At 52.7% G+C, this 16093-nt stretch overlaps 1 protein-coding gene across 1 annotated transcript in view; it reads right to left on the bottom strand.

Annotated features, from left to right (window-relative positions):
- The window catches only part of LOC147692216 (WD repeat-containing protein 62-like), an 846473-nt gene that overhangs the window by 477881 nt on the left and 352499 nt on the right, over positions 1-16093 (bottom strand). Inside the window, exon 21 of the mRNA XM_086938490.1 lies at positions 10663-10715. Coding sequence (XP_086794616.1) covers positions 10663-10715 — 53 coding nt within the window. The remainder of the gene's footprint in view (positions 1-10662; positions 10716-16093) is intronic.

Raw genomic sequence — 16093 nt, 5'->3', positions numbered from 1 at the left:
TTCCCCAGACCGTATTCCCATGTGTAAAAAATAAAGTAATGAAATAATACTATTAACAGATGTGCCACATTATGCAGCACAATTTTCTTTTCCATGTCGTATAATTTAGTAAACCATGCCGTACAATTTGGTGATCTTTTTCCCGCATAATCCTAGTGGCCCTGAGTATCATGGACATAAACATAACGAAAGAAGCTGGAGTGTGTGATTAGACTTCACAGCGGGCTCAAATGAGCGTTGCAGAGTGTGGGACTCAAGGCAGCAGTAGTAAACAATATGTTTTGAGTTTGACTATGGTACGACGTACTTAGAGGCTCTCAGCTGTGCGGCATGGTGGGTGCTCTGTAGCTGATTTTTCTCCACTGGGTTTTAGTACAGAATAGATCTCCGTCAAGAGAACCAACTCACAGGTATATACTGTGATATTTATAAAGAGCACTCTCACGGGCAGTATACATAACACAACAGCACTCTCACAGACAGTATACCCAACACCGCAGCACTGTCACTCTCACAGTCAGTATTACCAACGCACAAGTTACTACTTGTATAACGATATATCTGTAAGAGACATTAGTTAGTGATGGATTTCTTACCTTAGAATATCCCGAGGCGTCAGACTGGATCCGAAAATTTTTGCGTCGGAGTACTTAGACGCCGCCCATGCGCGCTGACGTCAGTTCTGATACACAGCTTTTCTGCGCCAGATACGCAGAGCCATGATAGAACCAACACTGGTGCCATGAAACTAGAGCCCTGAAAGGGGATGACCTTAACCCTAGATATCTGTTCGCAGAACGGGGAGGATGGGTGAGTTGGTAAGGAATCTATCACTAACTAATGTCTCTAACAGATATATTGTTACACAAGTAGTAACTTGTGCATCTGAAAGAGACACGTTAGTGATAGATTCCTTACCTTAGAACAGATACCCCAGCAATACCAACCCCGGTGGTGGGTCTGCGAACCAATAATCACACCAGAAAGTCCTGGAGGACGGAACGGCCAAAGAAGCCATCCCTCCGGAATTGGCTGTCCAGGCAGTAGTGTCTTGCAAACGTGTGCAGCGAGGCCCACGTAGCTGCCTGGCAAATGTCCTGGAAGGGCACTCCTCGGCCCAGAGCAGTTGAAGTCGCCGTGGCCCGAGTAGAATGAGCCCGCAATCCAGCAGGGGGCTCCTTTTTGGCCATGGAGTAACATGCCTGGATACATAAGATGATCCACCGCGAGATGGTCCTCTTGTGCACCGCCTTTCCCTTCTTAGCGCCCACGTAACCAACGAAGAGTTGGTCATCCACCCGGAACTGGCATGTGCGATCTAGATAATAAGAGAGCGCACGTTTTGGGTCCAGACGGTGGAGCCTCTCTTCCTCCTTCAAGGGATGCGGAGGCGGAAAGAAGGTGGGCAGAGTAATGGACTGCCCGATGTGGAAGGCCGTGACAACCTTGGGCAAGAAGGAGGGTCTTGTTTGCAACACAACCTTGGCCGGATGAACAGAGAGGAAAGGAGGTGTAGAAGAAGGAGCCTGGAGCTCACTCACTCTCCTGGCAGAGGTGATGGCAACCAGAAAAGCAGTCTTCAGAGTAAGAAGACTGAGAGGACAGTTATGGAGCGGCTCAAAGGGAGCACACATTAGGTAAGTAAGCACAAGATTCAAGTCCCACTGGGGCATCACGAAGGTAACAGGAGGGAACATGTGTGTGATGCCCTTCAAAAACCTATTTACAATGGGGGACTTGAATAAGGAAGGCTGATCAGGTAGCCCTAAGAAGGCGGAAAGAGCAGAAAGGTACCCCTTGAGAGTGCCCAGGGCAGAGCCCTGCTGGGCAAGAGAAAGAAGAAAGAGGAGAACCTCAGAAAGGGGTGCAGAGAGAGGGTCCACAGCCTTTGCTGTGCACCATGCCACAAATCTGTTCCACCTGCAGGCGTATACCGACTTTGTGGAGGGACGCCTGGCTGCCAGAATGATATCACAGACTTCGGGAGGCAAGTCAAATGGCCTCAACTGCCGCCGCTCAATCTCCAAGCTTGTAGGTGGAGACTGGACAGGTTCGGGTGCAGAACCGTCCCCTGCTGCTGCGACAGAAGGTCCTCCCGAAGAGGCAGACGAATCGGGGGATCGACTGACATGCTGAGTAGCTCGGGATACCAGTATCTTCGTGCCCAGTCCGGAGCAACAAGGATAACCTGGGCCCGGTCGCGCCTGATCTTCTTCAGCACTCTGGGCAGAACTGGTATAGGCGGAAAGGCGTACAATAGACAGCAACTCCACTCGCGACGAAAAGCGTCTCCGAGCGAGTGCCGCCTTGGAAATTCCAACGCGCAGAACTGATGACATTGCGCGCGCTCTTCTGTAGCGAATAGATCCAACCAAGGCTCTCCCCATTGCTGAAAGAGGCCTTGCGCCACATCCGAGTTCAGACGCCATTCATGATCCATCATGCACGGACGGCTGAGTTCGTCCGCCCTGGCATTCAGAGAGCCTGCCAGGTGTTGAACCACCAGGGTCACGCCCTGATGTTCCAGCCACTGCCAGAGGCGCAGAGCCTCCTGGCATAGGGTCCACGACCCCACCCCGCCCTGTTTGTTGCAGTACCACATGGCGGTGGTGTTGTCCGTGAACACCTGCACTACACTCTCCCGGACAGAGGGGAGGAATGCCTTCAGTGCTAGACGAATCGCCCACAGCTCCAAAAGGTTGATATGGAGCCGGGACTCCGCCGGAGACCCGAGGCCTCTAATCTCCGCCTCTCCCATGTGGCCTCCCCAGCCCTGGAGGGACGCGTCCGTCACAACCACGTGCTCCGGGTGGGGTAGGGAGAGGGATCTGCCACTGACCTAATCGCGGTCCGTGAGCCACCACTGCAGTTGTCTCGCAGTGCCCTCCGAGATCAAGACATGATCGGACAAGTTGCCCTGATGCTGGGCCCACTGAAACTTCAGGTCCCACTGCAGAGCCCGCATCCGCCATCGGGTGTGATGCACCAGAAGGATGCAGGAGGCCATCAGCCCCAGAAGCCGCAGCGTCAACCTGACCGAGACTCGAGATAAAGGCTGAAAGATTGGAATCAGAGCCTGTATATCCCAAACCCACTGTTCGGGTGGGTAAACCCGAAACTGCGCCGAGTCGAGAACCGCTCCGATGAAGAGAAGCTTCTGAGAGGGACTCAGGTGCGACTTTGGCACGTTGATAGAGAACCCCAGCAAGTGCAGGAGGTCGGCCGCAGTCTGGAGGTGGCTGACGACTGTCTGGGGCGAGCCCGCCTTCAACAACCAGTTGTCGAGGTAGGGGAAGACTGACAACCCTAACCTGCGCAGATGAGCTGCGACCACCGCAATCACTTTCGTGAACACCCGTGGGGCGCTGGTAAGGTCGAAGGGGAGCACAGTAAACTGAAAGTGCTCGTGGCCTACAGTGAACCGCAGGTAACGCCGGTGGGCCGGCAGGACGAGGATGTGAAAATAAGCATCCTGCAAGTCCAATGCTACCAGCCAGTCTCCAGGGTCTAGGGCAGCTAAGACCTGAGCCAAATTCAGCATCTTGAACTTCTCCTTCCGGAGGAAGCCATTGACGTTCCGCAGGTCCAAGATAGGGCGTAGGCCCCCTTTGCCCTTCTTGGGTACCAGAAAGTAGTGGGATTAAAAACCACACCCTACTTCTGGCCCAGGAACGCGCTCGATGGCCCCCTTGGCCAAGAGGGCCGTGACTTCCTCTTGCAGAAGTTGTAAGTGATCCCCCGACACGCGGTCGAATTGTGGTGGCATGGCTGGAGGGGTCGCCTCGAAGGGGAGGGAGTAGCCCCTTCGGACGATTTGCAGCACCCACCTGTCCGACGTGACAGTGCGCCAGTGGGAGAGGTGATGGCGAACCCTGCCTCCCACAGGCGTCACATGGGCCTGAAAACTCGGAAGGTTTGGAGGCGGGTGCTGCGGAGGGAGGTGTGGACTGGCCTCACCGTTGTCCCCGACCACCGCCACGGCGGTTTCCAGGGCCGCAACCGCGCTGTTGAACATTCTGCGGCGCGTGGCTGGCAGCACGTGTGGGGGCGCCCCTTCCTTGGCCACGAAAGGAGCGAAAGGCACCAGATTGCTGGCGTGTGGCCGAGAGGCCCAAGGACTTGGCTGTAGCCCTGGAGTCCTTAAAACGCTCAAGCGCATGGTCTGCCTTGTCGCCAAAGAGGCGACGGCCATCAAACGGCATGTCCAGAAGTGTGGCCTAGACATCGGCCGAAAAGTCGGCGGACCTCAACCAGGCGTGGCGTCGAACCGCCACCGTCGTTGCCATCGCCCTGCGTAGTGAGTCTGTGGTATCCGCCCACATCGGATGGAATATCGCGCTGCATCTCGACCCTCCACAAGGGTTTGGGCGAGTTTAGCCCAGACCTCCTCCGGACATTGTGGCAGCACGTCCGCGACCGCGTCCCACAGGGTGTGGGTGTCGCGGCCCAAGAGACGGGCGGTATTGACAGACCGCAGCCCTAAGCTCAGGGACGAGAACACCTTCTTCCCGAACTGCTCATATCTCTTGGATTACCGATCGGGCTCAGCCGACGGGAATGCGGACTGGGAAGTGGAGGCCTGGATAACCAGACTCTCGGGGATGGCATGTGTGGACAAAAAGCAAGGGTCGCCCGGGGCCGGGCGGTAGCGTCTGGCCTCGTTCCTATCCGAAGGCGGACCAGTGGCGGGCTTGGACCAAGTGCCCACAAGAACGTCAAATAAGGCCTCATTGAAAGGCAGCAGAGGCTCGCTGGAGCTTGTCTGCGGTTTGAGGACCTCAGTGAGGAGGTTAGTCCTCACGGCCGCAACGGGGAGCTCAAGGCTTAAGGCCTTGGCCGCCCTCATCAACACTACACTATAAGTAGACCCCTCCTCCGAAGCCACGGTCGGAGGGGAGAAAAATCCAGTGTCGGGCGAAGTGTCAACACCACTGGCCTCCCCAAGCTCATATGTCCAGTCCTGTTGAGACTGGCACTCCAGTGCCAGTGGGTCCTCAGACCCCCCCCCAATCTCCCTCGTCACCCGTTTCCTGTAAAACAGGATTAACAGACGGGGCCCCCTCATGGAAATAAAAATCTCCAAAGGCCGTCGGAAGCGGCGCCCAGCGGCGCCGTTCCGGCGCCAGAGTCGGACCGAAGGGAACATTGGGGACAGTGTCCACAGTGGGCGCCGGGGGCGACACCCGTGGGGCCGGCGCCGGTGAGGTCGTGAGGTCGACCGGTGACGACCCGGATCCGGAAGCGGATCCGGTGAGCTCCTGTGGCGCCGGGACCGAAGTCGCCGGCGGCGTCGGGGCCGAAGCACCCGACGGCGTCGGGGCCAAAGCGTCCGACCCGCTAGGGCCTCCAGCCAGGACTGTTGGGCCCGGAGGCGCCACGGAACCCGACTGAGGAGGGAGGGACCTCATGGCCATGAGGTACCGCTCTATCTCCTCCGGAGTCGCACCGTGCCCAGGGACCCGAAGGTGTGGGGCAGGCGGAGGCGCTTGCGACTCCCTCGGAGCCGCGTAGGCGGTGTCGCCCGAACCCCCGGCCGCATCGTGCGAGCATCGGGGTGGGTCGGAGGAACGATGACGTCTCTCCAACCTCTCATGCCGCTTACCTGAGGACTTGGATCCTGACGACCGATGTCCACTCCCGGAACTGCGATGACTGACCCCGCGACCGGTCCCTCGACCTCCCGTGGGACCAGGACCGGGACCTGTAACGGCGCGGGGCCGACTGCCGGAGCTCGAGTCGCTTGCGGGACCGCTCCCGCCTAGCTTTAGACGTCAGGGCCCGGCAGTCGGAGCAGGTGCGGTCGTCGTGGTCGAGGCCTAAACACTTCAGGCACCAGCGATGGGGGTCCGTAACCAACATCAGTCAGTCGCACTTCGAACAGGGATATGAACCCCGGCATCCCTACCGGCACCGATAGAGTTGAAGACTCGAAGAAAGAAATGATCAAAAAGATCAAAAAGTTTAGTCAAAAAATGACTAGGGGTAGAGCATCTCCGGATCTGCGCTAGCTGGCGCGGAAAAAAGAAGAACTGACGTCAGCGCGCATGGGCGGCGTCTAAGTACTCCGACGACGGACACGCGGAGCCGAGGACGACGCCTACCGACGCGCAGGGGTATTGCTACGCCAAAATTTCCGGATCCAGTCTCACGACTGGGGATATTCTAAGGTAAGGAATCTATCCATACGTGTCTCTTTCAGATACCACAGCACTCTAATTCTCACAGTCAGTATACCCAACACATCAGCACTCTCACAGTCAGTATATCTAACACCAGAGAACTTTCACTCTCACAGTCAGTATACCCAACACCATAGCACACTCACTGTCAGTATACCAAACACCGCAGCAATGTCACTCTCACAGTATAACCAACACCCCAGCACTCTCACAGTCAGTATACCTAACACCACACCACTCTTACAGTCAGTATACCCAACACTACAGCACTCTCTCAGGCTTGCAGTCATATCTAACACCACAGCACACCCACTCTCACAGTCAGCATAACTAATACCCCAGCACTCTCACAGTCAGTATATGCAACACTGCAGCACTCTCACATTCAGTATACCCACCACCTCACACTCTCTATCTTGCAGTCGTTATATCTAATACCAGACCACTCTCACAGTCAGTATACCCAACACGACAGCACTCTCATTGTTAGTATATCTAACGCCAGATAACTTGCCGAAATGGTGACGTTGTGACGTTGTGTTATGCAGTGAAAAATTACTCCCAAGATGACGCACGGGCAGTAGCTTACTTGCGAAGCTCCGCAGTGCCGTCTTTACCCAGCTGCTCCTGGATGCCAGTTTCAGCTTTCAGAAGCACCCCGGAGCCCGATGGTCTCATTGGCGGCAGAAGTGACGGCCTGGAAGCGGCTTGTGGGGACAGACTGAAAGCTCGCTGCCTGATGCCAAAATGGCAGCAAGAGGAATTGCAGGAATCGGAAGATCGCAATGATGCTACCCAGCGAGTAGTGATCCTAGACTGCGGCTGTAGAGGGACGCCACTGGGAGACTCGACCTCATGTGTGTACAGACTCGACCTATCCACTGCCTTCTACGCATACGAGTTGAAACTTGGATGAATACGCATCTCCAAGGGCTGCACGTGGAGCAGGAAGCCGCTGTGCGGTGTTTTTTCTTCGTTTTTCTGCCCCCTGTTCCCTCGTTGTGCTTGCTTTCCTGCCCCCTGTTCCCTCATTGTGCTTGCTTTCCTGCCCCCTGTTCCCTCGTTGTGATCGTTTTTTCTGGCCTCTGTTCCCTATGTGTGGCTCTGTGTGTGTGTGTGTGTGTGTGTGTGTGTGTGTGTGTGTGGCTCTGTGTGTGTGTGTGTGTGTGTGTGGCTCTGTGTGTGTGTGTGGCTGTGTGTGTGGGGGGGCTCGCTGTGTGTGTGGGGGGGCCCTCTGTGTGTGTGTGTGTGGGGGGGGGGGCTCTGTGTGTGTGTGGGGGGAGGCTCTGTGTGTGTGGGGGGCTCTGTGTGTGTGGGGGGCTCTGTGTGTGTGGGGGGCTCTGTGTGTGTGGGGGGCTCTGCGTGTGTGGGGGGCTCTGTGTGTGTGTGGGGGGGCTCTGTGTGTGTGCGGGGGGGCTCCATGTGTGTGTGTGTGTGGGCGGCTCCATGTGTGTGTGTGTGTGTGTGTGGGCGGCTCCATGTGTGTGTGGGGCTCTGTGTGTGAGGGGGTGGGCTCTGTGTGTGTGTGGGGGGCTGTGTGTGTGTGTGTGTGGGGCTGTGTGTGTGTGTGTGGGAGGCTGGTTGTGTGTGTGTGTGGCTCTGTGTGTGTGGGGGGGGCTCTGTGTGGGGGGCTCTGTGTGTGTGTGTGTTGGGCTCTTTGTGTGTGTGTGTTGGGCTCTTTGTGTGTGGGGGGGGTCTGTGTGTGTGTGTGGGGATCTGTGTGTGTGGGGGGGGGGCTCTGTGTGTGTGGGGGGCTCTGTGTGTGTGGGGGGGGCTCTGTGTGTGTGGGGGGCTCTGTGTGTGTGGGGGGCTCTGTGTGTGTGGGGGGCTCTGTGTGTGTGGGGGGCTCTGTGTGTGTGGGGGGCTCTGTGTGTGGGGGGGCTCTGTGTGTGTGGGGGGCTCTGTGTCTGTGTGTGGGGCTCTCTGTGTCTGTGTGTGTGTGTGTGGGGCTCTCTGTGTCTGTGTGTGTGTGTGGGGGGCTGTCTGTGTGTCAGGGCTCTGTGTCTGTGTGTGGGGCTCTCTGTGTGTGTGGGGCTCGCTGTGTGTGTGGGGCTCTCTGTGTGTGTGGGGCTCTCTGTGTGTGTGGGGCTCTCTGTGTGTGTGGGGCTCTCTGTGTGTGTGGGGCTCTCTGTGTGTGTGGGGCTCTCTGTGTGTGTGGGGCTCTCTGTGTGTGTGGGGCTCTCTGTGTGTGTGGGGCTCTCTGTGTGTGTGGGGCTCTCTGTGTGTGGGGCTCTCTGTGTGTGGGGCTCTCTGTGTGTGGGGCTCTCTGTGTGTGTGGGGCTCTCTGTGTGTGTGGGGCTCTCTGTGTGTGTGTGGGGCTCTATGTGTGTGTGTGGGGCTCTATGTGTGTGTGTGTGTGGGGGGGGGTTCTGTGTGTGTGGGGGGGGGGCTCGGTGTGTGTGTGGGGGACTCTGTGTGTGTGTGTGGGGGGGCTCTGTGTGTGTGTGGGGGGGGCTCTGTGTGTGTGGGGGGCTCTCTGTGTGTGTGTGGGGGGCTCTGGGTGTGTGTGGGGCTGTGTGTGTGGGGATGTGTGTGTGTTGGGGGGCTCTGTGTGTGTGGGGCTCTGTGTGTGTGTGGGGCTCTGTGTGTGTGTGGGGCTCTGTGTGTGTGTGGGGGGCTGTGTGTGTGTGGGGGGCTCTGTGTGTGTGTGGGGGGCTCTGTGTGTGGCTCTCTCTGTGTGTGGCTGTGCGTGTGTGTCGCTGTGTGTGTCTCTGTGTGTGTGTGTGGGGGGGCTCTCTTTGTGTGCATGGCTCTATGTGTGTGTGTGTGTGTGTGTGGGGGGGGGCTCTCTGTGTGTGTGGGGCTCTGTGTTAGTGTGGGACTCTGTGTGGGTGCAAATGCAATAGGTCTAGCATTTGTGAGAGATTTAGCTATTGGCATTGTAAATGACAATGCCATTTATTTATATGTTTTAAAAACAAAAACATAAATAAAAATAATGTCATGAGCAATGTCAATAATATCTAACTTTAACCTCATAGCTGCTATTACACATTCCTCCCCAGTGCTGCGCTGTCCATTAGAACTAGTGCTGAATGAACGTTCAATGGTTGTGCGCAGCACTGGGGAGGTAGCGCTGCTGACGACCATTGGCCGTCAGCAGCACTTAAGGGGTTAACAATGCCGAGACCATTGCAATGTAAAAGCTTGTTATACCGAAACAGCGCCGGCCTGATTTTGGGGGAAATGTAAAGTTACATTTGGATACCAATCCCAAAAAGGCTCGTGGGCAAGTAAGGGTTGTTAAATCCCGCAAAAGAACTGAATGTTGATTTTGGCTCGTATACCCACCAAAGCAGATACATGGAACTGAGAAGTTACATTTGTGCCTGATTTTCTTTTTAATTTCACTTTGATAGTGGTTGGAAGGTGACCGAGGATGGTACAATATGATGAACGCCACAATGATGCTAGATGAGGTAGGATTTTGCGGCACAATAAAAGGCAAACCCCATCTTACTGAAAGCCAGTAGAAACACAGAGAAAACATTGCAATTACAAAATGCACTTATTAAATGAAAAGGAATAAAAAAAGAAGGAAAAAGATAGCCATATAATATGTTATGATTTTTTTACTACGAAAATCCGTTTTAGGAAGCCTGAGCACTTCGAGAAGGCAGAAAGCATGGAGGTAATTATTAACGAAACAGACCCTGTAAAATACAAGAACCTCTTCAGTGAAGGCAGCAGGTTAAGAGCATCGGAGAACGCCCTTGTAAGTATTTTTCCTCAACAACACTTTTCATAAATATTGCGAAAATACTTGCAAAGCCAGACCTACATGAATGAATGAACTTGTACTTGTACTTGTAACGCGTACTTATACTCCAACCAGGGTTTCCTGGCGCTGTACGCATACCCCTGTGGAACCCTTCCTGGCTTTACCCTGTGAAATGTCCACTCCTGAGCACCCCCAAGGTGAAGCCAGGCATCCCAGCGCTGTTGGGGCCGTTGTGGAGATTAAGCAAGCTATTGCTCAGAGTTGCAGAGTGGGACCCATGATTAGAATAGGCACCAAGGCGAGAATTATCAGGTCCGAGGAAATTGAGCCCAAGACCCGCCGAGGCTGGAACTGAACCCTGGTCTCGGGCCAGACCTCTGCATCAGGGTCTGCCGCACTAACCATTGAGCCACACTTCTCCACATATATATCAACGGAATGCATGAGATAAAGATATAGTGGACAGTGCCTTTTAATATCATTCATTATTTTCATACTTCATTTAAACATCAGCAAAATAGCTAGATACTAGCTACTTTTAGTGATATTTAAATGAGCTTGTTCTTTTAACATTTTTAAATATTGTGAGTCAAAGTTCAAGATGTATACGTGAGATCTAATCAAGAATTACCAACTATCTGTCATGTGTGCTACAATTACTGTTAAAGGGAAAGGCAAAAAACTGTTTCAACTAAATTTAAGAATAAAGCAAAGCATCACTTCTAAAGAAAGCATTTTCATAAAACACTGCAGTCTTCATACCTGCTTCTTGGCCCACATAGGCAGCCTTCCATTGGTTAAAAGGAATGCTGGATCTAAAGAAAAAAGACAGGTCAAATCTATCGGTGAATTTAACTGTGACTTCTCATATATAACACGCACCCAACAGACGCTGCCTCTCACTTATGTCCAGGTGCACTGGAATTGAGCAACAGCGAAAGGACTAAATTATGTGGCAGCGTTAACGAAATTATGTAGCAATGCAAAATGCACTATGGATAATTAAAAACAAATAATGCAATATATTCTGCGACATTATTGTCTAGGTGTTACCACATTTTAAGTCACTGAGGCAAAAAATATTCTAGCACTATTAAAAATTGCTATCTTAGGAAAACAAATTATTGACGTTCGGCAACTCCTAATGAAAAAAACAAAGCAACAATATAATTCCTTAAAGAACAGAAAAACAAGTTACTTACATACGGTAAAGCTACTTGTGGTGGAGACTCTGTGTTAGACCTGTCATCCTTAGGGAGGTCTTCCCCCAAATGTTTTGCCTGCTTACCTCCTGTTGTTGCTTTTTGTTTTATTTCTAGGATATGACTGAGCACTTTAGCTCTGCTGACCAGTGCTAAAGTGAATGTGTTTATCTCCTAAATATGGAGACATTGGGATATACTCAATTGACCTATTTAGTTCACTTGTAAGTCACTTGTCAAGTGGTACACCATATACCCAGGGACGGCAATCTAAAGGCTACTAGTGGGCCTGTAGCACAAGTAGCCTTTCAAACCTGTCTGAGGCCTGCCATTGCAAGGCCTGTGTGTGCAGTTTACTGCCATTCCTACTTGCCATTTAAAACCACTTGCCAAGCCTTAACCCCTTCGCTGATAGACTCTTTCCCCCCTGTGCTAAGCCTTTTTTTCGGGTACTTTACACTTAGGCCCACATAACATTTTGTCCACATAAGTTATCTAAGACAAATTTGCTTCTGTTTTTTCCAACATCCTGGGGATTCCAAAGGTACCCAGAGTTTGTGAATTCCCCTGAAGGGTACAGAGAAATTAGCCAAAATGCAGCTAAATTTGGGATTTTTGGGGTAAGTGCTGCAAAGGAAAGCATCTGGTTTTTCCCCTGCAAATGGCAACAACAAAGGACTTGCAGTGCTAAAATCACAATCTTCCCAGCTTACCGGAACAGGTAGAATTTTGTAAGAAAACCAACATTTTAAACAAAGTGTTGCTATCAACCCAGTGTCGCCTTCCAATGAATAGCTATGCCACCTTTGGCCAGTACTAGCCCAAGCATAGCAAATTTATGTTGCATGCGAGATGAGGCCTTGGGGGTCGCAAGTACTCCCAAGAGGAATCGCTTAATGCAGGTTTCAATTGAGATCTTTGTTGCTCTACGCAGAGTGTCCAGCACTCCAGTAGGGGCAGAGCCTGGGGCAGTCACAGGTTACATGAATAAAATGAGCCGGGGAGAAGCTGTATCTTGAGCACGTAGGCGCAAGTTTTATTTATTTATTTTATTTAAAAGGTTTTATATAGCGCTGGCTAGACCAGCAGGTATCAGAGCGCTTTACATGAGTATCAGACCATAGTTGCAGGTTACATCGTTATAAAGGTTACACAGTTGTTAGAGCATGGCAACATAGTTACATGTAAGGCCGAGATAGACAATAAAGACATATATGTAAGGGAAAAAACAGGCAAGGGGAGAGATTCAGGGGAGGGGGGTAGGAGCAGGGGAAGTAGACAGAGAGTGAAGGAGGGAAAGAGGAGGGGAGGGTGAGAGACACAGCATGGAAAGAGGGGGAAGGTGACGGGGACACAAACTGTAGACGAGTCAAAGCTGTGTCCAAAGTCCAGTAAGTAGTGATCCCAGAGGAAGTGGTATCATTTCCCCATCTCTGCTGCGAGAAGTTCCCTTTACGCACTGGACTCTCTAAGAGGGGTCTCTGAGACTCCAAGGCCTACATATTGGATTCTTCCCCAAAAAGGGGAGAGGGAGTGCTTTGGCAAGGGGTGCCATACAGAGATAAAGGGAACTATCCCAGACCTCCGCTAAGTGAAGAATCCCTTACCACTCTGGACTCTCACAGAGGGGTATCTGAGATTCCAGGACAGGAATGCTAGGATCCTTCCTCCACAATGGGAGAGGGAGTGCTTTGGCAAGGGGCACATTCAAGGAGGCCAATTAAGGCCTATTTCCGTTATGTGCGAGATCCCTAACACAGTGGACTCTCTCAGAGGGAACACTGAGACTCAGAGGCAATAATGCTGGAACCCTCCCCAATAAGGGGAGAGGGAATGCTTTGGCAAGGGGCACAATCATGGAGGCCGATAAGGGACAGTTAGGCGGTGGGAGGGGACCTGCACAGCGGACGGGGTGGGGGGGGGGGGGGGGGAGGGTGAGAGGAGTGCTATACATAAGGTTCAACATAAATAACAAAATGACATCAGTTACATGATTACATCAAATACTACGAAAACATTTCAAGAGAATAGAAGACGAAGTAAAAGGATCTAAGAAGGGTAAGAGGGTATAGATAAATATATGCGACACTGAAGGGGAGAGAAATAGAGTGGATAGGGGCAAAGGGGGATTGATAAGGGAGAGGAAGAGGAGGTAGACGGTATGAAGAAACAAAGGGAAAATCTGATCAATGGTCGACTGGGTAGGTGACGTTCGAGGAGAGAATCACAGCCAGTCTCCCCTTTAGCTCACAGGGTAGCTCCATCAGGCATCAGTCAGATGGCTAGGTCTCTAGGTTAAATCAGATACGAGTTACATTGGTTGTTCGACACATTTAACTAGCATATAAGACTAGATTAATGGCGCAAGGGAAGGTAAGGAGAGTAATGGTAAAAAGGGAACGAGGAGTGAGATACGGCGGGAGGCTGAAGGAAATTGACTGTCCAATGTCCAGGGGGGTAGGTGACGGTTGAGGGGGAGGTCCATAGACCATCTCCTCTGTATCAATTGAGGTAGCTCCATCCACCAAAGTGCTTGGTCTCCAATATCAGTGGCAAGTTCACAGATTAAATGGGGGCCCGAGCACAGCCTTGGTGTCAGGGATTTTGATGAACAGCGCGCAGTAGGGGCGGGCGCAGCGCCCAGAGGATTCAGGCCAAGGGGTCCGGATGTAGGATTATCGTCTTGGCGGTAGAGGCTCGATTGCCAAGCGTTCCAGAGTGGTTTCCCGGGGGCCCGCTCCAGAGTTTGCCCGCTCAGTCACCAAGCGCCATCTTGAGGAACGATCACCTGGGGATAACAAAGCCGATAACACGGCAATGCAGCAGCTGGGTGCGAAGGCCGCCACAGCGGAAGACGCTCACAATCATCCGATGTCGGGAATTGGCCCTTTCAGTTGGTTATGTGGGGAATGAAGCACCGCGCTAGGTTGTTGAGCGCGAGGCTTCCAGGCAGAATAAGCTCCAAGCAGCCATGATGGAGCTGGCTCCTCCCCTCCATCTGTCCGAGGATCGAGGGTTGGACGTTGTGTTTCGGGACCCTCATCGCTCCATGGCTGCAACAGGAGGGTCAGGATGAGCGAGATATTGTGGCGCAAGTTGTTTATTGAGAGTTGCTGGGACATTTGTGTGGATTGCTCACAATTCCTGATTTTTCGGCCATCTCGCCAGGCATGCAGGTGTCAGGTAAGTGTGGTGTAGATAATTGACCTGCGTAAGCTTGAACCAGGCATTGCTCGTCATTTCCTGAACCAGTGCCACAGCGCGTTTCCATTCCCCGTCCGTAAAGGGCGTGGGCGGGTCTTTCTCCCACCTCCGCCGTGTCGGGGTCATGTCCAGTTTACAGTCCATTTTTAGGGCCTTGTACAGCCTGGATATCAATCCTCAGAAAGAGACTGGATCCAAGATCATGCACACTGTGCTTGATTCCTCCGGCTCCACTCGAAATGTAGTCCATATTTCCCGAAACGGGCAGGTTATCTTTGCATATTGGAGTGGCATCCTCGAAGGATAGGAAGGAGTCGTTGAGGCAAAGATCTCCAGCCATGGTGCAGCCTCCTGCACTCCAGCTGGCCACATCCATTACGGATTCTATCAGACGATATCCCGGAAGCCATTCCAGTGGAAGCGCGCATGCATAGGGGGCTTTTCGCAGTACCAGGGTCACTGTCCATGCCCAGGCTACTTGTTTCCCTATGAATGGGCAGTTTGAGGGGGTTTTGACTCCCATAAACAGATACTTAGGGAGTTCTGCTTCCGAACACCAACCGGCCAGCAGTCTTGTTTCAGTGTTCAAGCCCACCGCACACCACTGTGCTGCATATTGGAGGAGCCCTGCAATGTAATATAGACGCAAGGCCGGGAGCCCCAGGCCACCCTGATCCATGTCCAGATTGAGCAGGTCAAGCTTAACTTTGCTCCGCTTGCCCGCCTAGACTAGCAGGACCCGTAGGCTATCTAGAGTGGTGAAGATGTTGTTCGGGATGCAGCAGAATGAGTTCTGGAGGGTGTATAAACATCTAGGAAGCAGGGCCATCTTTGCCAGTGCTACCTGCCCCATTACAGACAGCGGCAACTGGTTCCAAAATAGTATGGACTCCCTTAAGCTGTCGAGGATTCTCCCTATGTTCAGGGCATATTGGGCTTCGGGGGAGTGGGCTATCTGTGTTTCCCAAATAACAAAAATGGTCACTCTTCCACTTTGGAGCTATCAGTGGGAGTGCGCCACTTCGAGCCCTGTCAAACCGGCCAGCGGGAACGCTATTGATTTTGCAGCAGTCCGGACACTATACCAAAATCATCCAGGACGGGTAGTAGGGCCGGGATAGCCTCCGCCAGCAGACACATGTACACCGATTTAGAAAAGGGGGTGGTGATGAACAGAGTGTGAGTTAAACAGACCACTCTTACCCAGTCCAAAGATCAGGGCTTGATCCATCACCGTTATTTATCTCACTGCCCCATCCCAGCTCAGAACCTGGCTATATGCAAATCAGTCTGTCCCTGGCCCAGTGCATCATGGGAACAGGGCAGACTAAACTACCAAGCCAATTCTTCACCAGAAAGGAGACAAGCTACCGGGGACCGGTTTCTGGCATTTCAGCCTTCTTCGGCCCGGCTTGCTTGAATCCTGATGGAGCAGTGAGAAAGGGACTCATGTCTGAGTATACCCTGCCACACCTATAGTGGCCAAAAACGATTTAGAAAAGGGGGTGGTGATGAACAGAGTGTCTGAGTTAAACAGACCACTCTTACCCAGTCCAAAGATCAGGGCTTGATCCATCACCGTTCTTTATCTCACTGCCCCATCCCAGCTCAGAACCTGGCTATATGCAAATCAGTCTGTCCCTGGCCCAGTGCATCATGGGAACAGGGCAGACTAAACTACCAAGCCAATTCTTCACCAGAAAGGAGACAAGCTACCGGGGACCGGTTTCTGGCATTTCAGCCTTCTTCGGCCCGGCTTGCTTGAATCCTGATGGAGCAGTGAGAAA

The sequence above is a fragment of the Lissotriton vulgaris genome, chromosome 9, assembly GCF_964263255.1.
Source record: "Lissotriton vulgaris chromosome 9, aLisVul1.2, whole genome shotgun sequence".
NCBI lineage: Eukaryota > Metazoa > Chordata > Amphibia > Caudata > Salamandridae > Lissotriton > Lissotriton vulgaris.
This window is presented reverse-complemented; position numbering and strand designations above follow the sequence as displayed.